Source organism: Trachurus japonicus, chromosome 7 (genome assembly GCF_045865225.1).
Source record: "Trachurus japonicus isolate A0001 chromosome 7, Traja_1.0".
In the NCBI taxonomy this organism is placed as follows: domain Eukaryota; kingdom Metazoa; phylum Chordata; class Actinopteri; order Carangiformes; family Carangidae; genus Trachurus; species Trachurus japonicus.
The window spans coordinates 2,151,293-2,179,077 of record NC_140913.1 but is presented as its reverse complement, the minus strand read 5'-3'; the positions used below and the strand labels follow the sequence as shown (position 1 = coordinate 2,179,077).

Genomic DNA, 27,785 nt, shown 5'->3' with positions numbered 1-27,785 from the left:
CCTATCCACATGATCCACAACCATTCACTATGGCATTAGCAGCCTTAGAGTGACAGTATGGTCAACCACACCAGCTGACCCTGAGAGAGATGTAGACTATTTTAAATCTTCCTAACCTGTGGAGATGATGCAGGAGGCTTTCAGAATTTTGCAGTCAGAGTGAGATCATTGGTGGGAATGTTACTATCACTATGATCAAGAGAAGGCATCGTCTCAAAACTGAAAACGGAGCATTCTGTACTTGTGATCGCCCAAGTTCATTGTTCTTTGGTACATTCTTGGTATTGAGAAATGCCCAAAGTTGTTAGAGTGAGACTCTCTAACAAGGACAAAACCTTTGATACCTATGCTATCTTAGATGATGGATCTGAGTGCACAATGTTGTTACCTGCTACAGCAGAATATCTGGGCTTGGAGGGAGAGCCTGAGCAACCAGAGCATCGTACAGTGAGGCAATAGACCGAGAAATAAATCTATCTATCTATCTATCTATCTATCTATCTATCTATCTATCTATCTAGCTATCTATCTAGCTATCTATCTAGCTATCTATCTAGCTATCTATCTAATAATTCAATAAGGTATTGAGAAGAAATATAATTTGTCAAAAAGTATCCTTAATTAGAAAATACATTGCAATGATTTAGACCTGACCATCGGCTAATTGAAGCTTATTTACACCTATATTAGATAAATTACTTGAAACACTACTTACGGTTTTATTAGGCTACCAGTCTCTATGGCTGGCCATTAGTTCAAACACACCCAAAGGAGAGGATATGATGAAAGAAAGATGATTTCCAGGGAAGGCAATTTTCTCGTTTTTGAACAGCAACAGTCTATTACTTTAAGAGGTGATAAATGCTATAAAGCTGCCAGTCAGCAAGGTCTATCATATCAAAACTTAATCTAGGGGTGTTTAGGAATAAAAAAATCACAACTAGAATTTGCCCTCCCAGGTGATACCGATATGTGAAATTTTGGGTCTTGGCCCAAAATTTCATGATGAATCTGTTACCTACAGGACCCTGCCACAGAAAAAAACACACACTTGGCCGCCAGTAGCAAGTTTACTGGGGGAAACCCTGTTGGATCTTCGAGAAAATAAAAAAGCAGCAGCTGAGAGAGAACATTATCGTCTGATCAGATTGATCATGATACTGTATGAACTCTATGAAACTCCAAACAACATTAATTGTTAAAATTATAACTTTATTTTTACATGATACAAACTGTGTTCGGCCTCCTGCCTTTTCACAATAAAAACACATTTCCATTGCAGACAGACTTGTATTCATCATCATCATCCTCAAACAGGTATTTACAGGCACATTTACACACTGTTAGCAAACTGTACAGGGTCAATAGAAAAGCAGTTTGTGCTTCATTAAACTGATCCTGGATTTATTTTGTACAAACACTTTAAAGTTTTTATTCCCTTGTAGAAAAACTTTTCAGTAACAAATAGCTCAACCAGTCAGAGCTGAGGATCTGTTTCATTACATCCAGAAGATTAGAAAACTGTACAGAGACCAAGAGGTCAAAGGTTAAACTGTGACCTTTGACCTCCATAGATATACATCAGTGACACGGCAGAGTTTAAACTCCGACTCTCGTCTTCATTTAAAAAACAAAATAACAAATTAGCTTGAAGAAGCACCGTAAATCATCATCATCATCATCATCATCATCATCAGCATCATTACACGCATGCAAAGTTTAATCTGATCAGAGAACTACAACTACTGGTCAAACACGGGCTCAAAAACACGCAAGGCAAAAACACAGAGAAGATCAAAGAGCTATAATCAAAAATACCAGAAGAAGTAACATAGAGAAGCTGCAGGCATATGGTTCAGATACCAGGACCTGGTTCAGATACCAGGACCTGGTTCAGGCGTCTGAGTCAGTGTGTTTGTTTATTGCCTGGTGGGTTCAGTCTTCAGTCAGAGTCCATTTACACTGACGTACAGTCCAGGAGAGTCCCCATGAAGTTTTCTTTCTCACATTGTGGTTGATAGCATATTTTTTAAATGAAACTAAATAAAACAGTTAGTGTCCTCCACACAAAGAATGGAAACACAGCTTACAATCTGCAGGATAAATCCAGACTTCAAACCTCTTCACTGTGACCTTGTGTGAACTTTTTCTTCATGCTCACAGCTCAGGTTAATATAAATCACTGAAACATCATAACATCCTCTCTGATAATCCTGCTCTCTGATTCTCCATTACTAAACGAGTCTATGACCCTCTGATCAATGTAATGTAATATTTTTTTTTTGTCTGTGTTAAGATAAACTGAACATTTCCTCCTGCCGCAGCTTCACATGAAAACTCGCAAAACAGGAGTTGACTTTCAATAAATGCAATTAAATGTGTTTGGCGTTGAGTTTAGAGATTGCACTGTTGTTCATCAAAAAAAAATGAATCACCAAAACAGGACATGTGCCATTTTCAGGACAGGTATGGAGCACGGCTGTAAGGAGCAGCCACAGTAGGCCCCATCCAGGCAGATAAAGCCATTAATGTGGCTTATCAGATTCTCTGATCAGTAACCATGGTCATGCATACTGCTGAACCTAAGTAAAGCTCTTGCCAATGCTACGGTTCAGATTCAGCGCCGAACAAACCATGGCTGCTCCCAAAGATGGAAACCAAAAATGCTGGGACCTGTAGTATTACACCGTGTGTTTCTGTTTGCTTTGAAAAACATTTAATGTCAGGCTGTTTGTTGATAGCTTATACTAGAATCAGCTAGAATACAGCTCTCATCTGATATTACAAAGGCTGCTAGGAGCTATCTTTGTAGTTGGAACCATAGCTGTTAGCAGCTAGCTCAACAACACACTTATATACGTATTTTTTTGTACTTGACAGATCATTTGACGACAGAGACAGCAGCTGATAACATTCTCAACACAGCGCAATAAGTGAATCTTAAGTTGAGACTGTTTTCAGTCAATATTACTGTATGCAAGCTGTTTCTATAACAAAGCATTACTGTAATACGTTGGCTGGTTCTGTGATAAAGCATTATGTTGCTGTTTATTATAATAGGCCTATAGCATAATGTTATATTAGCTGGTTTCTTTTGTATTGCACAATATTATGCGAGCTGGTTTTGTGATGTAGCATAATGTTATGCTAACTGGTTCTGTAGGCTAATAGTATACCATAATATTATGATGCTAGCTGGTTCTGTGTTAGACTGGGTTCGGAGTGGAGTATTGGTATATGATGCAGGGTTTGTTGTTTTCCCTCTCGGCTTCAATAACAGTTTAACAACATTACAATTAATTTATGTTCCCATGATGCACCAGGACACATGCTAAATAAGGCTGCTGTCGGTACAGACAGACAGTGCCACCTAGCTGCAAGCGTGAAGGCACAGCTGGGATAAATAGGACTTACAGTATGTACACACAATAAGTTAGTGACTATCTAACACACATGCACGCATGCGTACACATGCACACACACTCTCTCTCTCACACACTCACACACACACACACAGTTTAAACCCCCAGAATTCAGATTAATTTGATCGTTCTCCAGCTCTTTGTTTAAACTTTCGGTCTGATTCTAATTTCTTGTCTTTTCACTTTTGAATTTTCCGTACAAAAAGTAAAGCACCTTCAGTCAAACCACCTTTTCCAGCTGCTCAGGTAGATCTCCAGCAAACAACCTCCATGTATCTAAGTGCAGGTTTTATTTTGGCAGAGAGAACAGTATAAAGACTCAGGCCTGACCTGAAACCAGGACCATCAAACCCAATTATCTGTCCTTTTCTGAGCCACCCCACTGCTTTATGCTGATGAATAATATTAAGCGCTTGTGGCTGGAATTTTCCAAACCTGAGGATCCTGGTGAGTCAATCTGAACTCAATCTGGAACTGTGGAAGACTGGAGAGACTGGAAACCAGTGTGGGGCTGATCCTGAGGTTGTACTACAACTTTTAGCTAAGCTTGGGTTGTTATGAAGCGACTAGAAACTGGAATCAGACTTAAACAGTGATTTCAAACCACTCCCTGATTCTGTTATTGCATTGAGTCAAACCCTGACATGTCAGAGGGGGAGAGGGCAGACCTGCAGCACAACGCTGGTTTCAGTAGTGAAGGCAACAACACATTAAAAAACATCCAGCAGATCAATAATAATCACGTCATCAGTAGAAACTATAACAATTGTGCTTTTTGACTCTTGGCAGACAGCAGAACAGCACAGCAAGGAAACTGGCAAATGTAGTGCAAGGCAGCAGGAGATGATCCTGATTCTGATTCCCTGATCTGATTGGTCAGATTGTCATTTTACAACACAGGCTGGTGTCAGATCGGTCGAACATCAAGTTTAAATCTAGTTTGGGTTTGGTTTAGGTTTGGTTTAAGTCTGGTTTAGGTTTGGTTTATCCCTGGTTTAAGTCTGGTTTAGGTTTGATTCAGTTTCAGGTTTAACTGTAAATGACTGTGCAGCTGCCGCTGTTGCAGAGTGAAGGGCTCTAAAGACATCCTGAGTCCAACTATAAAAACCTTGTATATTATATCCCCAGCACACAGGCTCTCACACACATACACACTCACACTGACAGACAGCAGGAAGACACAATGTTAACACAACTCTGATGGTTTCCAGAGATTCAGTCTCTCAGAGTGCTGAAGGAGTTTCTTCTTCACTCTCTCCTCTTCCTCAATGGGGCTCTGAGTCTCTCCTGGGGTAAGAGGTCATCAGGTCAGTTCTTCTTGTGGCCAAGAGGTCATCAGAGGTCGGTGACTTTGTTCTCTACCAGGGCAGCAACTTGCTGCAGTCGATAGGCCAACTGCATCTTCTGACCCGAACTGTCCTCCTCCAGAGACATGATGATCTTAGAGAGACAGACAGGCACAGAGAGAGAGACAGGTGACCAGAGGACCTCAGGCTCCTGCAGCAGCTTTAACACAGACAGCTCACAGGACGAGGCGGTCTGAAGGCAACTCTGAACATCATCTTTTTCAATGCAATATGTTCGGTCACCTCACTTTGTGTGTAGGTGTGTGTGTGTGTGTGTGTGTGTTACCTGGTCGTAGTATTTATTAATGTACTTGTAGAGTTCATGGAGAGCAACAACACTGTTCATCTCTGAGGCGAAACTCTAAAAGACACAAAGACAGAAAGAGAGAGAGAGAAAGTTCATGTTGATGTTCTCTTCAGTCACATCTATAGTTGAGCTTTGAGTTCACTGACCCCAGAGAGTTCAGTCAGAGTGGAGTTCATCTCCTGGTAACAGCCTGACGCAGCACTGTGGATGTCACTGTAGTACCTGCACACACACACACACACACACACACACACACACACACACACACACACACACACACACACACACACACAGTTTATATGATGTGACAATAGTGAACACATTTACAGGGGTGTCAAACTCAATCACACAAGGGGCCAAACAATATTTGCTTTTCAAACGTACTAAATAAAGACGCAAAAACTTCCACCGCAATCTGTTTCAGGTATGGTAAATCATGTTGCGTGTGCTAAATAAATCTATTTGCATCAACTCCTCCCAATATTTTGCACGTTCTGGCCAAAACACCCATATTTGCATATTCATCAAGGCAAGTGCGCTAAATGCATCGCGTATGCTTTTTTGCCCGTTTGAGAGACGCAATCCTCAGTGCGCCCGGTTAGTAGATCAGCTTGCACATTTTTTTGCGGGTGACATCAAGTTTGCACAGGTTTTTATACAAGCAAACCTTTAGTAGATCAGGCCCTAAGTATGTTGCAATATTTAACTGACTAAAACCGACATTGTTTTAATCAGAAATATGAATTTTAACAGCAAGCGTACTGTAAATCTTCTCAATGAAAATAAAATAAGATTATAATGAATGAAAATACTAGCAATAACTTTGTTTTTCATAAATGGGGCCTTCACTGAGCTGAGTGGAGGTGTGCATCAATGAGGTTTGCCGATTTGTTGCCAACAGAGAAGCAGATAGGGCTTGGCGCTTGTTGATTTATTGCTTGGTCACGGCCGTATGGTAACTGTTGCAGTGTATTATGGGATTTGTAGTGTGAACACTCCACTGGCGGGCCATTAACAATAGAAGTATGACATTTTCTTGCCGGCCACATAAAATTGTATCACAGGCCAGACCTGGTCCCCGGCCTTGTGTTTTACATGTGTGGTACAACTACTTCTACAGTAAGTGTATGACAGTGTGCATATTTCTATAGTAACCGTACACAATGATCATGTTTCTATGGTAACTGTATGACGTTTCTAATGTACTTGTACAACGTATGTTTCTAAGGTAAACAGCGAGTATGTTTCTAAGGTAACTGTGCAACAGTGAGTATGTTTCTAAGGTAACTGTGCAATAGTGAGTATGTTTCTAAGGTAACTGTGCAACAGCGAGTATGTTTTTTTTGATAACTGTACGCAAGTCTGTTTCCATGGCAACAACCATGCTTGTCAAAAGTCCCTGACAGAAGGGTGTCTCACCTCTCTACCAGCTGTTTGTATCGGGGAATCTCTCTGGCGTACAGCAGCTTGTTGACAGGAGAGTCCTGATTGGACAGAAATATATCATGAGGTCATGATGGAGTCAGTATGTATGCAGCCAGATAGTAAATACTGTAACAGGCAGAGAGACAGACAGGTCATACCCGTCCCACTTTGTGCTCCGAGGTGGTGCAGGAGTCGATGAAGGTCTGAGCGATGACAGACAGGACGGCGTCGATGCTGTCAGTCACCTGAACGTCCAACACAAACTGAGGGTTCTTCAGGATGTTCACCCAGAATCTGAGCGGGAGGCTGGAGACAGACAGTCAGGTCAGAAATACGGACAGACAGCTCACCGGGCGTGTCACATGATCAGGTTGCGTGTCCTACCTGTTGGTCTTCCAGATGTGGACCGTCTCAGGGTCATCAATGCCGTGTTTCTCAGCCATGTCGTCCAGGAAGTCAAAGAAGAACCGGACAGCGATCGGAGGAGGACGCTTCGTGCTGAGGATGGCCACGAAGACGTCGTCCACAAACTTCTGCAGCGTCCCCTACAATGGTCGGCAGAGACAGAGAGAGAGGTGATGGGAAGAGGGAGAGGAAGGTTGCAGCTTTTCACCAGCAGTCCGGTCAGGTAAATCTCAGGTGCATTAATGGCAAGGCAAGGCAATTTTATTTGTATAGCCCATTTTTACAAACAGTTTGTCTCAAAGGGCTTTACATGGCATCACAACAACATCCTCTGTCCTTAGACCCTCACATCCACTGAGGGAAAACTCCATAGAAAAAGGAGAAACCTCAGAGGAGGGATCCCTCACCCAGGACGGGCAGACTTGCAATAGATGTTGTATACAGACAAAAAAACAGTTTATAACACAGAATATGCAAAAACATGGAAATTGTTAAAGGTACATTGTGTAGGAATTCCTCCCATATAGCATTGCGGTTGTATATCACAAGCAACTCCTATTTTTACTCATATCGTATTTTTCATGCTGCATTCATGTGAAATTGGGCAGACGGTAGACGGACGAGAGCCGCTGCAGGTAACGGCATAAACAAGCCTCTATGTAAACACGAGGCAAAACAATACACGTGACAATATGTTGTCTATATGTCGTATTGTTTACCTGACCCATGTTTTACCGGCTTTCTCTGGACTTCTGTGACTAAAATGACATCTGGTTTGTTACCGACGGCCATCTGCCCGACTGCAGGTGAATGCAGCATCAGTGTAACGCTCCATTCCTCCTCACTGCGTTACCGCGGTGATTTTTCACAGACGCCACCTCCACCTGAGCCGACAGCTCCGGTGTCTCCGCTGAGTTTCCGTGGTTTCCTACCGTCACGCTGCCACTGAACGTAAAAACATGGCGACACCACATGGCAGCCAGCACCGAGCTTACCCGCTCCATGGAGATATGAATGATATGAATGGCTCATTCAGAGCTGAAAGGAACTCTTCACTTTGTTGATGGGGGGATTACTGATTAATGAAAAACAGACTTTTGAACCAAATAATCGATTTTTGTGAATAGATAACAGGAGAAGTTACACAATGTCCCTTTAACAATGGTAGTGTGTGTTACCTTCATGGACAGCAGTCTGGTCAGGTAAATCTCAGGTATGGCCTTGGCTCGCTCTCTCTCCCTCATGCTGCTCTTTCTGTGTTTGGGAATTTCAGGATCTTCGCTGCTCTTCACCAGGTGCCACAGACGAAGACCCTCTTCTTCCTCGCCCTCCAGCATCGGTGTTTCTGTGGCAACCACACCAAGAAACCCTCGGTCACCATGACAATCAACAGGAAAACACTGTGATCCTGATGATGGTGTCGGTTTTCAGTGGTTCTCATTTCTTGCTCTACATAGTTCTCTTTCAGCTACTTGGATGTGATATACTAAATGTTCTAGAAGGTCTGGATGTTGTGTTCTGGGTGGAAGGTTCTCTCTGTGTTGGTTTTGGGTCCTAGATGTTCCAGATGTTTTTTGGAGTTTGGGTTCTAAGTATTGCTGATATCCTATGTTCTAAATACTACTTTCTGTTCTTTGCACTTTCTCCATTTTTCAGGTGTTTTACATGTCTTTCTGTTTGGGTTCTGGTTTCACATGTTCTGCTAATTCCAGACTGTTTGGGTGTGTTATGTTCTTACTCTCTCCAGTCTGGAACACCTGGTTGACTCCAACTCCACTTGAGTTTTGTGAACGAGGTATCAGGGCCACAGTCGCTCCATCTGGAACCTGAGGAACAAGGAGGACACTTAAGGAACACAGGAGAAAATGTAAAAGATCCTGAGAGAACACAGGAGAATATGTGAGAACTTAAAGGTCCAGTGTGTAAAATGGGGGGGGGGGGCAGTGACATCTATATTCAGATTCAAGTTTGCAGTGCTCACTCGCTCGCTCGTGCTCACCCCTCCTGTTGGAAAAGTGACAGTGGCCAAAAGAAAACTTGTTTACCACGACTGGGAGTATTTCAGGAGCATGGAGCGATGAGGTGAAGATCTAAACCATTTAATAATATGTCTGCTGTTTCCTCCTCCTTCTTCTTGTCTTGCCCTTCTTTCCTTCTGCCTTCTTTTTTGTTGGTTTATTTATGAACGTGAAACACACTCTCTGGTTGGCTGGATTTTCCGTTCAGGCTGCCGTACAAACATGGCAGCGCAAGATGGCGACACTCTCTCAAGCAAGACCCTTGCTATATGCAGGGTGCGATTTGCCGGGGGGGGGGGGGGGTGGTGGGGATGGTGGGTCATTTTTTTATTATCCCTGGTGGGGATACGTGTTGTCCCCCCCTCTGGTCAGACAGAGCCTACTTTAGATCAAGTCTACATCATTTGAACCGTGAGCCTTCTCATCCCCCCTACAGTAGGCTAGTGCACAGCGTCTCCCAGACCGTCATATGTAACCCAGGCTACTGTAAATTCTCAAAAAAAAGAAAAAGAAAAAAAAAGGCGAGTCTCGAGATGCCGGTTGCACTGGGTCGGGTCTGTCTCCAGGTTTGAGCAAATATTTGTACCGGATAAGACAGCACCCGATATTAATGTTTGGGTGCAACAAAGTCACTGTTAACAAAATCAGCATCAAATCTGTCCCTTCAAATTAAAGTTTGTGGCGTGTCTGTTTGGAGCAGCTGCTGACAGATGTGCAGCTGACAGTGACAGTTTCCTCATCACTAAACCTGGGCCACCATCCGATCCTTCCTCAGGACAAAGTCTCTTGGACATATATTGTAGCTATATTCTGTGTTTTTCCTCTCTTTAACCGTCTCATTTCAGTTTTTGCCTGTTGGCAAGCACCCGCTGTTTCTCTCTGGCGCTTGCTCACTCACTCACTCTCGATGCGCATATAGCCTAAATGTTATAAAAATAAAAATAAAAAGGAAAAAACACAGATGCGCAAATTGAAATGACCTACTGTACTGTAGTCTATTCAATGACCACAGCTGATCACAGCTTGTCTTGCCACACCTGTCACTGTGTCTATGAACACAACTACGGGCTTCTTTTATTTTTTTGTTTTTTTGTTTTTTGCCGCGGTCCGACCGCATCGGGTCCAGGGTCCAGGCTTCAACACTGGTCGGACCTGGTCGGGTCTCTGCTCATATATTTGCATTTGCTCAAACTTGGAGCCAGACCCGGTCCACTAGGAGACCAGAGTCTGGTTGAGAACGGCACGGCAGCCTATGACGCTCTGGGAGACGTTGTCAGGTGTGGTGGTACGGTGCGGGGGTCATTGCCCTCCCACCCACCCCCCTGCCGCTGCAAACTATCCCCCCCCTGTTTTTTTCACAAATCGCACCCTGGCTATATGTATATATAAAAGAATAATTATAAGGCTACGAAAACCAAACACATGTTATTATATAACGATTATACACTTATACAAATATATTTCTGGGTAGTATATTCAGATTTTGCCAATAAACCTTGTTAATTATTACACACTGGACCTTTAAGAGAACATAAGAAGAGAGAGAGAATGTGAAAATGCAGTTGGTGAGTCATTACTTTGTAGTGCTGCAGCGTGTTGATGCGTTTCCAGCGACCCTGAACTACAGCTGTGACATCATCATCTGACAGGGTCAAGTGTCCCGCCTGACCTGAGCGCCACTCTGACATCAAACACAGAGACACAGGTCAGTATGAGCTGTCTATCAAATGACAGAGAGGTATAATAGGTGAGACAGGTGTGTGTGTGTGTTTACCCAGGTCCAGACTGTCAGCTGCTGGTCTCTGAGAGAACGGTGCTCCTCTGTAGACCTGATCCAGGATCTTATCCTTCACCTGAAAACGGACAAACAGGGAGACAGAGAGGTGAGAGACAGTCAGACAGGATGACAACATGACATGCAGGTGTTCATATGACAGACAGCTACCTACCTGTGTGATGGTGTCAGTGTCCAGCACCTTAACAGGACACGGCTGAACCTCCACTCCGTTCTTTACCAAGACCGTCAGGGTCTAAGAGACGGACAGACGGTAGACATGTAAAGCTATAATAATTGTTTGTGTACTCTTGTCAGCCCATCATGTGCCTATATGCTGCCAAGGTGTGTATGAATGAATAACACACACAGGTGAGATGTGTGTGTTGCTGTGGTTACCACTGCACAGTAGTCAATGTCCTCTCGCAGCAGGTGACTGTCGTTGAGCGTTCGTTTGGCTTTTCCCGTCACAGCATCAACTGGCCCTTTATCCACCTGATACTTGATGGCTCTGTAGAGCATGTAGAGAGGCTCCCCGGCAACCTCCTGACAACACAGCTCAGTGTAAGAGGCAATGGAACACACACACATTATACAGTGTCCACCTTTTTCCCAACGTCAAAAACGTAAGCCTGTTTTGCCGGTTTTGCTCTTCCGGTGGAATTTTATGTTTACGTTTCCATAACCCGTTACGCAAATACCGCCATTTTTGACATCCCGCAATGCATTGTGGGTATGCACCGATGCACTCTGGGATTGAAAGCGTCCAAACAACACCGCAGCACCGTGCTCCGCGGCTCTGACAGACGGGCCATGGCCGCAATGGACACAGAAGTTAACTTTAGTAATATGACGGTTAGTCATAAATGTAAACGGAATCAAAATAAAACTAGTGAAACTAGTAAATCAACTTGGAGCACGAGCGTTTATAAGAACCAGGCGCATATTTGCAACAGGCTACTTATTTTTGCAATGACCAGCACCCATTATGCACAGAACAAGGAGGTCACTGCAGGAACACTGGAATAAAACTACTTTAACCCCCGACATATCTTTATTGACATCAGACAATAAATATGACAGCTTGTCTGTGTTACCACGACACAGGAGCTGATCAGAGTAGGGGTGTCAACGTTTACAATTTGTTCTGTGTCTAACAAAGGCTTTTTATTTATTATTAATTTCAAACAATTCTTATGCTCAGCACAGAAAATCTATAATATAATCTCTGTTGTTGTTACTGTTCAAAAGAGTCAGAATAGAAGGAAGGGTCGGATCGAGAGCAGCATTCATTTACAAGTTTAATCTGCACCAATAGCCTACACCTTTTCTGAATAAATGTACGGCCACAGCTTAGGCTACCGGCTCTTCCCTTGGCTCAGTCATCGGACCGGGCACGACCGGACAGGTTCGGATCGAAAACATTTACTACCAGGGTTTTTTCTGAATTATAAATATTGAGGCGGCCGCCTCTGTCTGCGTTTGTACGGAGCTGATCCGCTGCTGTTTACTTTCTCTCTGAGCGTCTCCGCCTACAGATATTCAGCTGAGGGAATACGCTGCTCACCTGTTGAGCTGAGCGTCAGCAGCAAGTTGATAACCAGCTTCGTACCGTGTTAACTCGGACCGGGGCTTGAGGTTTTGTTAAGATGGAATATGAACACAAAGCCGAGTCTCCTTCGCAGTACAGGCCGGAGGAGTCGGTGTTGTTGTTGTTTTTTCCTCCCTCGGCCTTTATTCTGAAGGGACAGCTGGAAAGAGACCGGTAGGCTACGCGCAGATAGAGGGGGGAATTGACACGCAGTTCAGGCAACATTATCACCCCTAAAAATATATATTGGTGAGAAATGATCGAGGAGGAGGGGGGGAAAGACGTGTAAACGACTATTGATTTTTCTAAACGGTTATGATTTGTTATCCGTGTACCTGTTTACACGTGTAGATGTTGACACTCCTAGATCAGAGCTTCTATTAGTCCAGCACAACCTGTCACGTCTCTGTGTGTCTGTGTCGTGAGCAGGAGGAGCCGCTGTTGACAGGTGAGGACGCTGTAACACATAGCCTATTACTATTTGGTCATATACAAGGGATGTGAACTAAAATATGTACACGGGTTCGTCATATTACAGCGGCTACGGCCGTGATTACGAACCACAGGTTACAGCTGTCATGTGTCGGGAGGGGGGGCGGCAACCGTACCGTGTACACGTTTAAAACGGAAAGCATTGTTTTAGTACATGTTCACATCCCTTAATAGAATATTATTGTGTTACAGCGTCCTCACCTGTCAGTCAGCGGCTCCTCCCGCTCGCTCTCTCGCCTGCAGGTGCACACAGACACAGACACACACAAACACGGGAGCGTGACAGGTTGTGCTGGACTAATAAGGACTGTGTCGTGGTAACACAAACAAGCTGTCGTATTTATTGTCTGATGTCAATAAAGATATGTCGGGGGTTAAAGTAGTTTTATTCCAGTGTTCCTGCAGTGACCTCCTTGTTCTGTGCATAATGGGTGCTGGTCATTGCAAAAATAAGTAGCCTGTTGCAAATATGCGCCTGGTTCTTATAAACGCTCGTGCTCCAAGTTGATTTACTAGTTTCACTAGTTTTATTTTGATTCCGTTTACATTTATGACTAACCGTCATATTACTAAAGTTAACTTCTGTGTCCATTGCGGCCATGGCCCGTCTGTCAGAGCCGCGGAGCACGGGGCTGCGGTGTTGTTTGGACGCTTTCAATCCCAGAGTGCATCGGTGCATACCCACAATGCATTGCGGGATGTCCAAGATGGCGGTATTTGCGAAACGGGTTATGGTTTCGGTAGTCCCAGTAAATGCATGGATTTTTTATTTTTTATTTTTTTCAAATGAAAATCTGTAAAACGCATGGATCATCACAGCAGCTTTTAACAGTGGATATCACACAAATTGACATCCGTGTTAAAAGTCAGCGTTAATAGATCCATGCGTTCACCGCAACTATGACAACGACTGAAAACCATGGAAACATAAACGTACAATTCCACCAAACCGGCAAAACCGGCTTCCGGCATTTACCTTCAGGAAAGAGTAGAGGCAGATTGACATCCAGTTGGTCAACATCTTCTCTACAACTGTCTCTGTCCTGAAATACAGACAGACAGACAGACAGACAGACAGACAGACAGACAGACAGACAGTTAGTTTACAGCTAACTGTCTGGAATGACTGAGGAATACAATACGATGTAATACGATGCGGTACGATACAATATGTAAGGGATAATGCCCCATTAATTACAAATTAATGGACGATGCGGAGGCTTCTGTATTAATTCCTGATAAATTGGACACCTCGAAGGGCATTATCAAACTTATACCATCAACTGACTTACCAAATAAATACATGAATTTTATACTTTAATGTGTTAACAGTTAAAATCATCATTTTTCACAAGCCACAGCTGAGCAGACTGTTCAATATCTGTCGTCCACAGGTGATAAAAAGGAAAGCCGCTGTGGCCACAGCGACTCTGCTGCAGCCCAACAGTTGATCAGTGAAGGACACGGCTTAACTTCACGTGACACAAAGTGTTATTTCAGAAGGCCAGTGCATTTCTTACCGCTTGTGTGTTACAGACTCCAGTGTCATGATGCACTGAAGAAAACTTGTTATGCACAGAGTCTCTGCTGCCATGGTTACCAACTAGCATTTGAGACAGCGCAATAACTGAATGTCTTTGTGGGTGTCCATTATCACTTTTTAACCAACACCATGCAGCCAATCAGAATTGAGTATTCACCCTCCTTCATTCCACTTCCGGTGGGTCTCCTGAACTCAAAGCAGTAGTATCAACGCTGAGTATAGAGTACTCTGATTGTATGATTGTGATTTTTGTATTATTCATAGACGTATTGTGATGCATTTTAACTGTCCATGCACTAATGTCCTGTCCATGCACCATGCACTATTGTACATATATATGTGTCTAAATTTAACTAACTAACTAATTTACTTTACAAAATACATCATGAATTAATCCCCGTTGGAGGAAACTAAAGTTTTCCGGCAGGGGACAGACCAAAAGACGAGAGAGAAGACATCTCACAAGCAGCACACGTTAGGTGTTGAGCAGATCAGTTGAACAATAACAGGTACGAGCGTCAGTGAGATATTAAAAATGATGTGTGACATCTGGACTGAAAAGACTGTAATCTTCTAGCTACCATCATGTCTACCAGTGCAGCTTAGAGCTCCTATGCACTAATGCTGCGTTCAAGACAACTCGGAAGTCGGAACGACGAGCTCCGAGTTGAATTGAACGGCGTCGATCTCGGGTATCATATCAGAGCTCCGACTTTCCGACTTGACGTCACGACAACATCAAAACATGGCAGCCTTCGTCTTAAACGGTTAGAATTTAGACAAGTTGTTTGTTGAGGTTTGAATGCATATTTTTGTGTATTATTGCAGTAGCCTGTATGAAATACGTTTATATTAAGCTGTGATTGTTGTATGGTGTGAATTGCGGTCCTCGTATGTGACGGAAATAACGTTTAACTGTTATCAAGGCTATAACATTATGTGCACTCATCTGCAGCGTCTCCTCTCCTCCAAAATAAACATCATTTACTGCTGCATTGATTTTTCGTATTCAGCGATGAGCCACAATAATACACCAAACTTCCTTCAGCTATCCATGTTTTTTTTCTCCCGAGTTCCTGCAGCGTGAACGCAATAATGTCGAGATCGGAAATTTCCGAGTTGGGAATTCCGACCTCCGAGTTGTTATGAACGCAGCACAAGTCTAAGGCAACTGGAATTCCTAAAAAAAAAAAAGGGGGAATCTAAAAGGATGCTGTTTTTCCTGGGGGATTAATTTACTGACATAATTGTCAAGCCTATAAATTCTTTCCATGGCGATTCGACCTGATGGGCTCTATCTGAAGCTGTGATCTAAGATCTGATGGATTGGAAAACGAGTTGGTGTGAACATCAAACACCTCCTGCTTCTGCAAACTGCAGTGAGGTTGACTGATTTCACAGATGAAGGTGTGTTTGTTTTACATACCGGCGAAGCATGAGCTTGGGGTTCTTGGCGACATACTGCTGGACCAGGTCCTGCAGCAGACTCTTCATGACCTCGGTGAAATACTCCAGTTTATCATGAAGGGCCATGGTGAGCAGACTGGCAACATAACCCCGGTCTCTCTGAGAGAAACCCTGCTGGGCCTCCAGAGTGTGGATGAACTGAGGCGGAAGACAGAAGAGAATCGTCACCTGCAGGTCCAAGTGTCCCACACCTAGTTCCATCATTATGATAGGACCATCCTCCAAACCCCGTACGCTGATGTAATGCTCACCCTGGTAAGGAAGAGTCTGTTGTTGAGCAGGTTGTTGAGCTGCTGTAGACCCTGCTCCACAGTCTGCCTCCTGGACTCTGGTAGATCCAGCTGGCGGCTCAAAGGTGGTGTGTGCTGGCCAGGGAAGAACACTCTCTCTGCATAAGTCCTGTAGTCCAGCAGAGGGAGCCCCGGTCCTCCAACATCACTGCTCAAGTCCATCATCTCTGTCATCAGATCTACACACACACACACACACACAGAGAGAGAAGATTTTGCAGCTGCAGGGACTGGGCTCCAGCAAAAAAAACGAATTAAATATTAATACATGATTCTCAATATCTTAAATTTCAGATCATGCAGCTGAACAAGAAGTCAGGAGAATGTGACCTTCAGTCAGTCAAAGATGAACTTTTATGATCAGCTTTCTAGCCGTCTGCTCAGGTGGACCATGTGGACTCATCTGCACAGTGTGTGTGTCTGTACCTGTGAACTCTTTGCGACACTGATCTCCAACATTGATTTCCAGAGTTTCCAACTGCAGCAAAACCTTCTTATAATCTCTGAGGGCCTGTTTACTCTTCCTCCTGCACACACACACACACACACACACACACACACACACACACACACACAGAAACACAAGTGAGGGAATACATATTTATTAATTGTGGTGTACTGTTAGTTGGATTTTATTTATTTATTTATTTATTTATTTATTTATTTATTAGGGACTACGGACGTAAATTAGCGGCTCGGCTATAATCCGGCATATTTACTGAAGTATTTTATTTTATTTTATTTTATTTTTATTTTTTTTTAAGTATTTTTTTCGGCTTTTTGCCTTTTTATTTGATAGTGATGACAGTAGAGATAGACAGGAAATGGGGAGGCAGAGAGAGGGGGAATGACACGCAGGAAAGGTCTGCCCGACGCGGGATTCGAACCGGGGACGCCTGCGGCGAGGACTGTAGCCTCTACATGGGGCGGCCGCTCTACCCACTGCGCCACGTACCGCCCCTTACTGAAGTATTTTATACCAATGTTCATTTATATGTACTGTCCCTACTCAAATAAAATATGTATTATTATTATTATTATAAACTGTGTTTAGCAAACAAGCCTTTATCTTTTTACATGAAAGTATTACATCTACATATATGTATGTATATAAATGTGCTTAACCCAGCATATACCAGTCACTCATTACACAATTTTCCAAACTTTTTTAAAGCTTTTAGAGTGTCGTCAATTTCTAGTGGGTGGTGTGAATAACATTTAAATCTGATGAGTACTGTAGTTTTTTACTTGGTTAAGAAGAAGATTATAGTGAATATTGTGTCAGAATCAAAGTTGTTTAGGAGGAAAACAAAGGTTTAAGGTTACAGTAAATCTCCATTTTGGCTTATAATAACAAGATTTTAGACGACATGAGAAAGACTGCAAAGAAAACTAGTCTAGAGGAGTTGTACAGTCAGTACTGTACAGCACTACACTGCATCGTGCTGTATTATACTGAAAAACACACCACTGCCCTGTACAGTACTGTATAGTATTGTACTGTACTATGCCGTTCTGTACACTATAGCACTGTACTGTTTTACAGCTCTGCACTGCATTGAATTGTGTGTACTCTACTGTAGTTCAATTGAAAACAGACTGAGGTTAAACAGCTTCAGTGTGAAGAGGCCTGGTCAACAGACAGACAGACAGACAGACAGACAGACAGAACAGACAGACAGACAGACAGACAGTACCGACCTGTACATCAGGATGACCACCAGGACCGACAAGATGATCACGGCCGTTCCCGCCGCCAAACCGATCTGAGCAGCCAATGGAACAGGAGACAGCAGAGAGTCGCTGTCGTACTGAACTAACCCCAGGTCCACCTGCAGGTTTCCCATCAGCACCTGGGAGACAGACAGGGACACCAGTAGACAGTATATTAGCAGGGTTCCCACGCGTCCTGGAAAACCTTTTTTTTTTTTCCAGTCATGGAAAATACATGGGAAATGAGAAAATAGGTCATAAGTCCTGGAATATGATTTCTCACACCGTGACATCAGCTAGAAGAGCTCTATTGGACTTTTTCAGAGCTCCTAGTGAGTAAACTAGAGGCGAGCATGAGGGTTTTCTGTCCTCTGCTGACTGACAGATAGAGAGAGCAGAGAGCTTTAGTGGGCGTGGTTTAAAAACAAAAACAACAAGTTTTTTCGTTGTTCTATAATTCATTTGTCATTCATAGATAAGTAAGAGCCATAGACTGCACATCTTTAAATCAGACTTCTGGGGCTGAGAGAGGAAGAAACATAGAAAGAAACGGGTTCAATGTACAAAATGTGGAAAAGAACACTTCTCCAAAGCACGAATGGGACAAGGAATGTCTTAGGGCGTATTCACACCAGGAAAGTCCGATAGTTCACTTGCTTTGGTGCGGACTACATTTTTTTTTACTTGGTGTGGTTTGTATCCACATTGCATTTTTTCACATGCGGATCAACTTTGTAAACAGAAGCATGTGTGTCCCACAGTCACTCAATCATTGGATAAAAAATATCAGCGGGATCTTCCACGAAAAGTCCACAATGGTGGTCATGAATGCGTTTCTTGCTGCCCTTTCAATTTGGTAGTATTTCCAGTTGCACCTGTCCTGTGCTTATTCATCACTTGGAGGCTATGTGGCCGTTATGCAGCCGTCTCCGTGAAGGATGGTCAGACAACAAACACACAGACGTCTGCATGTGCGTCTGAAGGATGGTGCGCTAAAAAAAAGAAAAAAGGACGGCACAGCAAAAAACAAAAAACATAACAATTCTCTCAGGATGCCGCGTTGCCGATCGGCATTTAAGCCTAGTCACATTTATTTCTGTTAACGGTTATTAATCGGATAACGACTTTCTGTTATCAGTTAAAAAAAATATTAAGAATGTGCATCCTTAACGGCGACGGGTGCATCCTCTCCAGCATCTGATAAATGTTTTCCACTGACCAGATATCAAGGAGGCAGCGTGTCTATCTGTTGACCCACGGCTCATTGTTGATCATTTCCACATTTTCTGACAACAACGGAAGCCTGTTGAATCCAAAAAGGCGCTTGGATTTTGCATTTGGTTCGGTTTGCATTCACACCGGACGCGAATCGCACCAGGGTTCGTTTGGGACTCTGGTGGAACTGAGTCCCAGCTGCGGAGGTGGTCTCGGTTCACTTGTTCTGTGTTCATCTCCATGTATGTTCATGGCTCTGTGTGTATCATCATGTAGGTGCATGAATGGGCTACCTTGAGACTGGGCAGGTCGCTGCTGTCGTCTGCACTCATTGGTTGGATCTCTGGAGGTTCACAGTACAGGTGAGTGTTGTCCAGAGTTTTCACCTCACACTCCTGATCCCCAAGGCGAGCTGTCACTTCCCGTCTGGACATGGCTCTGGTCAGGTCTTGGCCCTGAGAGACCGGGGGGGGGGAGAAATCAGGACTGATTGATTGGAAATGTTCTCTCACAGACATCAGTGAACTGGTGTGTCGCTTTACCTCCACAGCAATCACTCCTCCTGGTTTGAAACGATACGGAGTATCTGGAGCTTCTCGATTCAGATGGAAGAGCTCTGGGTTTGGATAATAGGTGAAGCTTTTACCCTGAAACACAGACAGAGGTTCCCCATTACAACTGATGATCCTGTACAGCTCCATTCATCCTCCATCTCTGTCTGTCCACATGTGGTCAAACTGTGATAAAAGGGATATTTCAACATTTTGGCAAACTGGCCTACTGCCATAATCCCTATAGTCTTAGCGGTGCCTTTAATTGTCGGTGCAAGCTGTTTTCAGATCAGCGGAGCAGAGAAGCGAGCTGCTCAGCTAACACAACAGAGGCGCATGGGATTTCCACGTTTCCCTCATCAAACTAAATACACAAGCCAACAACTCCAAAACACTCTGGTGGACAAGTTGTGACCATAGAAGAATGGACGCAGCACCCGTGACGTCACTCATTGGTTTGGGGGAGTCTGTTTTGTGATCCTACTCACGTCCTGCTCACGTCTCTGCCCCGCCAATCTAAAAACAGTTTGCACCGACAATTAAAGGTAATGAACCTACTCCTAAAACTATATGGATTATGGCAACAGGCGAATTTGCCAAAATGTTAAAATATCCCTTTAAAGGGATAGTTCACCCAAAATTGAAATTTCACTCATTATCTACTCCCCCTCATGTGGACTAAGGGCTGGGAGAAGTTTCAGAGTCCTCCGTGGCTTCTCTGAGTTACAGGGGGTCTCGGCGTAGCAGTGCATGTCCATATAACGGGTACAAATGGATACCAACTGTCTTCGTAACAAAAAGACACACCAAAAAACATCCAAATACCTCCATGCTGCTCGTATGTAATGTCCGTCTTGTATTGAAGCCCCGAAATGCGAAATTGTCCCAAAAAAAACGAAATAAGTCTATATTTCAAGCTTGTTTTGTAGCGGAAGCTTCTCGAAGCTCCTCTTCCCGGTTCGTCCAAATTTGACGAACCGGGAAGAGGAGCTTCAAGAAGCTTTTTTGGTGTGTCTTTTTGTTACGAAGACAGTTGATATCCATTTGCAACCGTTATATGGACATGCACTGCTACGCCAAGACCCCCTGTAACTCAGAGAAGCCACGGAGGACTCTGAAACTTCTCCCAGCCCTTGGTCCACATGAGGGTGAATAGATAATGAGTGAAATTTCAATTTTGGGTGACCCCATTTCCCCGGAGGACTACAGATGGAAATTAGCAGCTCCGCTAAATCTGGTGCAGCCATCTTTTTATTTTTCTCAATAATTAATGTCACTGCACACTGTCCTTTTTAAATAAATAAATAAAAACTAAAAAAAAAAACTATCCCTTTAACAGGAGCTGCACCAGCTCTGATCTGCTCCTCTCAGTCAACTATCACAGGATTACTGGAGCAAAGAGAACTTAAACACAGGAGGATTCTTCTGCTCTACAGCCTCTGTTTCTCTGGCGCTTTATTCTGGAGGGACGTCAGAGATAATGACATCATTTGGAAGTCAAGTGACCTCACTCTGAATCAGATCAACAGGCTGAGGTCACACCTGCCCCCCCTCCCACTCCTGACAGACAGATACACTGACAGGTCAAATAGACAGGTGGACAGGAGGACACATATATGTTATATTTTTAGACCATATATTTTCTATGAAAAACGTTCTTTTAGTCACAATACACACAATTATTTAACAAGACACGCAGCTGAAGGTTGTTTTATTTTACCCAAACATAAAACTATATCAACCAGAAACAAGGTCATCTACAGAGCAATGAAAGAATGGAACTCACTACCAAGTTATATTAAACAATTAAATAGTATATATGCTTTCAAAAAAGCTCTAAAAGAATATTATTTAAAAATGAACTTCCATTAATCGTGATTAGGTACTTGATATAAATATATGGGTATTATAAATATATGGGTTAGTGTATTATAGAATTATATAGATAGTGGTTATAGTAGAGTCAATTAATTATCTGTGGAGGGGTATTATTATATTATGGAAACCTGGTTGGAGCTGTCTTGTCTTGTTATTTTGTTGTTGTGTTGGTCATGCAGCGAATGTATGTCATGCTGTTAAGGTATACTGCATATTGTTTTGTATTTGTCTAAGTGGTCTATATTGTTTGTATTTATTGTTTGTGTTGTTTTATGTCTATGTCTATATTGTTTAGTGTGAATGTGTATTCTTTTATTGTCTCCATGTATATGTTTTGGACCCCAGGAAGAATAGCGGATGCTATGCAGATGCTAATGGGGATCTCAATAAACATAAACATAAACATAAACATGGACACACAGGTACCTTGATGCTCTCGTAGTGGACTCTGACGTTGTCCAGTTGAAACCAGACGCTTTTCACTTTGACCTCTGGGGTCACCCTGGGGGTTGGACAGGTCATCTGGGTGGGGGACAGGACAGTGCAGCGCTCTGACACCTGGGGGACAGACAGGTGTTGACACAAACCGTCTCAGACTCAGCACAGCTGGTTAGAGAGTCGTCTCATTGGCTGGTTTGTCTCACCGTTGTCATGGTGCTGTTGAAGACCAGCTGCTGCTTCGCCGTGAGGAGAGCCAATCGTCTTTTGCGTTTGACCCTCTGGACCTCCAGAGGCTCCACCCACACATATATCATTGGCTGCTGCACCACATCCAGGTTCCTGCCTGTCACCATGACGACACGCCCCCCTCTGCAGACAGGAAGTCAGCACCTTAATATGACATCAAGTTCACTGAGTGATGGACTGTTGGCGACGAAGCTCTTACGCGTAGTAGCTCTCCGAGGGCGCGGCATCAGTGACGACGGGGTCGTCAAGGTAATGGAAGGTAACGTTGGGAACGATCCGCTCTGCTTTACCAAACAAGACCCGGACTGTGACTCCACCAGTCTGAGAGCTGGAACCAGTCTGACACACCAACTGGGTGTCATTGACCTCCTCCACACTGAGGAGACAAGGAGAGAACGAGTCACAAGGAGAAGAGATCAGCAAAAAGGAGGTAAAGTGTTAGGAAAACAAGGAGACCAGAGGACAAGGAGACGAGGAAAGGATACAAGGACACATAAAGTCAATGTGACCAGAGGACAAGGAGACGAGAAGGAAACAAGGAAAGTAGACAAGGAAACAAGTCATCAGTGGGACAAGGGGACGAGAAGAAGAGAAAAGGAGACAAAAAGAGAAGACAAGGAAAGGATATTAGGATCTAGTAGGAGTAATAATAGTAGTAGTACTGCAGCACTCATGTACTAGTGGTGGAAGTAGCAGTTAGTAGCACTTAGGGCTGCAACTAACTATTATTTTCATTATTGATTTATCTGTTGATTATTTAAACGGACAACGAGGAGTTTCTATTTGGTTATAAAAAAGTCTCATATTAATGTGGATGAATCTACGCTACCCACACTTGTTAATGGGCCCATTTTCGATAAATATATGGTTTTGTCTCTATCGTTATTTTGTTATTATTAGTGGTGGTGGAAATGCTGGTCGAGCCGACCAGCGTTTCTTTACTTTCGGTTTCGTGGCGAGTCATGAGAATAACGCCGCCAAATCGCCGTTTATGGTCGGAACTACGACGGTATGTGATCGTCTTTGAACCTCTGACTTTAATTCTTGATGAATGAAAACATGAGTCTGTCTTGCGCCGGTCAAAGAATTCTACGGTGCGCGGAGGCTCATAAATGTAGAGTGAAAACACTTCGCTTTTCCAAAACTCCTCGTTGTCCCTTTAAATGATTAATTGATTAGTTGTTTGGTCAATAAAATGTTAAAAAATGTTGAAAAACATCAATCAGTGTTTCCCAAACCACCAGATGACGTCCTCAAATGTCTTGTTTTGTCCACAAACCAAAGAGAGACTCAGTTTATTGTCATAAAGGAACAAAGAAACCAGAAGGAATCAGAGAGTTTTGACTTTTTTTCTGAAAAAATACATGATAATTATTTTAATAATCGATTATTGTTTGATTCATTGATTCATTGTTGCAGCTCTAGTAGCACTCAGTACTCACATGGAGTACTAGTAGTAGTAGTAGTAGTATTCACATGTATAGTAGTAGAAGCAATACTCACATGCACTACTGTAGTAGTAGTAGTAGTATTAGTGCTGTAGTACTCACATGTAGCAGGGCTCTGGACCCAGGAAGGCGCTCAGGTCAGACGTCTGTCCAGTCAGCAGCTGTCGGCCTCTGATGGTCAGTCTGGTCCCTCCAGAGACCGGACCTTTATTAGGAACCAGATCGAGGAGCTGAGGGTCCTGGACAGAAGAGCACACAGGGGTTAGAGAGGACCTGGACCAGACACTGTCCTCTCTACCTCCTCATATGATCAGTAGAGACTGAGGTCACTTGTCCCTGTGGTGGTACGGTCTTCCAGGGCTGGTCCCAGGGTCGGGGCCAGACTAAAACCAGATCTACTTTGTCAAAGGGAGTCTGTGGGAAACGTTATGTAGGAAACTCCATAGATAATAAAATGTATCCCGGTGTTGTTGCTTGTAACAGATGTTCCCAGTCCTCTGCTGAGCTCATATAGGCTACATGTTCATGCCCAACACTGACAAACCTTTGGTCTGAAATATTTACTACTCTCCAACTGGCCTACAGTTTTGTGGCAGATCCACTCCATGGCCTGTTGTACCCTGCCGTCCAGGCATCTGATTTTGTTGAGTTGGAATCATTTACCTCCGTCTTACTGTCGGTGGGTAAAGGAAGTTCTATACAATTTAAAGTTGGAGAAGCTAAGGTTTTCTCTTAAAGCAGAAGTAAGCGATCCGGTGGTTTTGGCTAACTTCCTGTCAGCCGATGGAGTTAGCAGTCCCCGCCCTCGTCCCTACGTCACCACATTCACGCGCATCCCTTGGCTGCACACACAGAGAGGACCGCCCCTTCATGCCGTTCTCTCTCCTCATTGGATAAAGGTTGTAGGATACAAGGAAAGTTTTCTCCTCGGCTTACAGCAGAGCAGAGTGACTGACAGACCCGTGTTTCAGACCAAACACTCTATAAGTGATTGCTGTCGGAAGATAGAACTATTTAAGACTTATATTAACAAAAACATTCTGCTTACTTCTGCTTTAAAGGCTCTCTGCAGAATCCTAACCCTAACCCTGGCTAGATTCACTACCAATTGTACCTGAGGAGTCAAATATCTTCCTTGTCCTTATGTTGTATTTTTCTGTTTGTTTTATTTTAATGTATATGTTATTTATATATGTATTCTTTCTTTTCTCAGTGTATGGCACTTTGTCTTTAGTGTCAACCTTTTTTAGGTCATGTTTATTGCCATGTTTATTGTTTATTAGAAACAGGAGAGTTAGGGGTAGGGTGTTGGGGAGGGATGGGGTGTTTGTTTTTTCCTGACTTTTTTCAAATAATTTGAAAATATGAACACTGTTTTATGTATTTCACTTGTCACATGTTAAAATGTTGATGCTCAATAAAACATATAATGGAGAATATGTAGGAAACTGATTTAAAAAAAATAATGGGTGTGTCAGTCCTGAAGTAATTTATAGATCCATTAAGCTCTGGGAGAAGTCAGAAGTACTGGCAGGACTCCTAACTTAGAAAGAGCAAATCATAAATGTGGTTTTAGTGAGTAGGTGGCATTTTTCAAATATGGTAACATGCCATGGCTGCTGTCATTCCACATCACAATGGTCTGGAAACATTAAACAATGCTGGATTACTGAAAGGATATGACGCATTCGGTAGGGAATAATGAGGAGGAGAGGAAGAGGAGGGGGAAGAGGAGGAGGAGGAGGAGGAGTAGGAGACACTCCAGGATCCACATGACTCACTCTCACCTGATAGATGAAGGTCTGCGTGGACTTGCCAGGCGGGGTTGTTCCCACGGTGATCAGAACAGGTCCCTCCATCCGCTTCCCACTGGGCTGCAGCTCACACACAACCCTGCATCACACACACACACACACACACACACACACACATTATTGTATCGAATGTGTTTCAAAATCATCCCGCATAATGTACTGTAGGTGTGTGTGTGTGTTACCTGGTGGAGATCTGGTATCCTTCAGACTGGGGCGGACAGTTAACACCTGCTACTGTGACTCCACCCACCACGTCCTGGTACCTCATCCCCAGATTTGAGCCTATGATTGTCACCAGGACCCCCCCCTCCAGAGGACCAGAGACAGGCAGCACCTGCAGACAGACAGCAGGACGGACAGACAGTTGGAAAGTTTCTTGGGCGACAAATCGGTTGCTCTGAGAAAACAAGCTGACCCATCATTATATTCACCTGTGTGATCTGAGGAGGGGGGCAGGTGTCTGCAGGTGTGCCGGTACAAGATTGGTTGTAAACACAACTGGGGGCGGGGCTTCCTGGACACCACACGCAGCCATACACCTCAGGTACCGCCCTGCACTGGGAGCAATCTGATTGGCCGGCTGAGCAGTCGTATAACTGGACTGAAGAACACATGATACGGATAATAGTATTATATAAAGCAAGGAACTATCTGCTACCAAGAAATATTCAGAGAATGTTTCATGAAAGAGAGCATGGTTATGATTTAAGAGAGAAATCAAATCTAAAGGTTGGCAGAGCTCACACAACAAAGAAAAGTGTCTGTATCACCATTTGTGGAGTAAAACTGTGGAATAATATGAGTACTGAAATCAAAAACATTTCGAGTGTAATTCTGTTTAAAAAGAGACATAAAGAAATGATTCTCCAGAGGTACATTGAATAATTCACACAAGGTGTTTGCTTGCTTACTATTTGGATTCAAATGTGGCAGGAAATGGTACATAGTGTAATGGAGGAATGAAATAATAAATGTATGTTTTTGTGCTATGATTTTAATTAGAACGTATAGTTACAATTATAGGGGTAGGATTAGATAAGTTTATACTTCTTCCTACTCCTTTTCGCTCATGTAAACTGCGTTGCTAATGAGATTTTTGCTGTTCACTTATTTCCTTATTATTATATTATTTTTTATCTTTTTTTTTTTTTTTTTTTTTTACATTGTCGTTTACATGATCGAAATAAAGATATCAATCAATCAATCAATACATCAATCAATAATCAGACTGAGATGTGTGATATCACAATGACACACATGAAAAACAAAAGGTTCTTACGTCGGAGGCCAGGCGAGGCATCAATGCGTCTCTCTCCTTTTCGCAGGTAGACAGGAGCAAAATACTGAAGCTGACTGACTTCATACTGAAACTACAGACCAGAGACACAGGTAAGAGGGAGACAAGTAAGACAGGAAGCAGAGCGAGACAGACGCTTTATATAGAGAGAGTAATAGCGCTGTGTGTGTTACCTGGTGTGGGCTGCAGGTGAAGGTGTGTGTGTTGTCCTGTGAGCTCTCCACAGCAGCTGTCAGGTTGATCTGGACTCCTTGGATTTCCACCACACACAGGTACTGGGCTTCGTCCTGCAGAGACATAGGTGGAGACCGGGTCTGATCCAGGTGCTGTGGTGAACCAGACTGATAATAACCCTGTGTAACAGCAGCTCTGACCAAGGTTATTATAGTTTTACATTTTTCATTAGTTTTTATTTTTATTTAGTTTTTCAGTTTGCTTCTTTATTTCAGTTTAGTTTTAGTGAGTTAAAGGGATAGTTCACCCAAAATTGAAATTGCACTCATTATCTACTCACCCTCATGTGGACTAAGGGCTGGGAGAAGTTTCAGAGTCCTCCGTGGCTTCTCTGAGTTACAGGGGGTCTCGGCGTAGCAGTGCATGTCCATATAATGGTTGCAAATGGATACCAACTGTCTTCATAACAAAAAGACACACTAAAAAACATCCAAATACCTCCATGCTGCTCGTATGTAATGTCCGTCTTGTATTGAAGCCCCGAAATGTGAAATTGTCCCGGAAAAAATTAAATAAGTCTATATTTCAAGCTTGTTTTGTAGCGGAAGTGGAGGTATTTGGATGTTTTTTGGTGTGTCTTTTTGTTACGAAGACAGTTGGTATCCATTTGCAACCGTTATATTGACATGCACTGCTACGCCGAGACCCCCTGTAACTCAGAGAAGCCACGGAGGACTCTGAAACTTCTCCCAGCCCTTAGTCGACATGAGGGTGAGTAGATAATGAGTGAAATTTCAATTTTGGGTGAACTATCCCTTTAAACAAGTGAGTTGTTTTTTGTTTTTTTTTCAGGAATTGACTAGTTTTTGTTTAGTCTTAGTTTTAGTTTTTCAGGTTTTTGGAGAAAGCCTCTGTCAGACCTCTGAAG

The 27,785-nt window shown here is 43.2% G+C and overlaps 1 protein-coding gene across 3 annotated transcripts in view; it reads right to left on the bottom strand.

Annotated features, from left to right (window-relative positions):
- Window positions 1-3,192: 3,192 nt before the first annotated feature.
- plxnb3 (plexin B3) overlaps window positions 3,193-27,785 on the bottom strand; it is an 84,374-nt gene continuing 59,781 nt past the window's right edge. For all 3 annotated transcript variants that reach the window (XM_085780780.1, XM_085780782.1, XM_085780781.1), the window contains 28 exons: window positions 26,857-26,970; window positions 26,666-26,756; window positions 25,818-25,987; window positions 25,569-25,720; window positions 25,360-25,465; window positions 23,675-23,811; window positions 22,324-22,500; window positions 22,082-22,247; window positions 21,864-21,995; window positions 19,551-19,655; window positions 19,302-19,463; window positions 17,782-17,933; window positions 16,507-16,607; window positions 16,042-16,259; window positions 15,750-15,928; window positions 13,757-13,823; window positions 11,097-11,243; window positions 10,873-10,953; window positions 10,698-10,776; window positions 10,501-10,604; window positions 8,644-8,731; window positions 8,084-8,250; window positions 6,885-7,045; window positions 6,659-6,806; window positions 6,495-6,559; window positions 5,222-5,297; window positions 5,055-5,129; window positions 3,193-4,862 (listed from right to left, as the gene is read on the bottom strand). In XM_085780780.1, coding sequence (XP_085636906.1) covers window positions 4,758-4,862; window positions 5,055-5,129; window positions 5,222-5,297; window positions 6,495-6,559; window positions 6,659-6,806; window positions 6,885-7,045; window positions 8,084-8,250; window positions 8,644-8,731; window positions 10,501-10,604; window positions 10,698-10,776; window positions 10,873-10,953; window positions 11,097-11,243; window positions 13,757-13,823; window positions 15,750-15,928; window positions 16,042-16,259; window positions 16,507-16,607; window positions 17,782-17,933; window positions 19,302-19,463; window positions 19,551-19,655; window positions 21,864-21,995; window positions 22,082-22,247; window positions 22,324-22,500; window positions 23,675-23,811; window positions 25,360-25,465; window positions 25,569-25,720; window positions 25,818-25,987; window positions 26,666-26,756; window positions 26,857-26,970 — 3,525 coding nt within the window. In that variant the 3' untranslated portion in view covers window positions 3,193-4,757. The remainder of the gene's footprint in view (window positions 4,863-5,054; window positions 5,130-5,221; window positions 5,298-6,494; window positions 6,560-6,658; window positions 6,807-6,884; window positions 7,046-8,083; window positions 8,251-8,643; window positions 8,732-10,500; window positions 10,605-10,697; window positions 10,777-10,872; window positions 10,954-11,096; window positions 11,244-13,756; window positions 13,824-15,749; window positions 15,929-16,041; window positions 16,260-16,506; window positions 16,608-17,781; window positions 17,934-19,301; window positions 19,464-19,550; window positions 19,656-21,863; window positions 21,996-22,081; window positions 22,248-22,323; window positions 22,501-23,674; window positions 23,812-25,359; window positions 25,466-25,568; window positions 25,721-25,817; window positions 25,988-26,665; window positions 26,757-26,856; window positions 26,971-27,785) is intronic.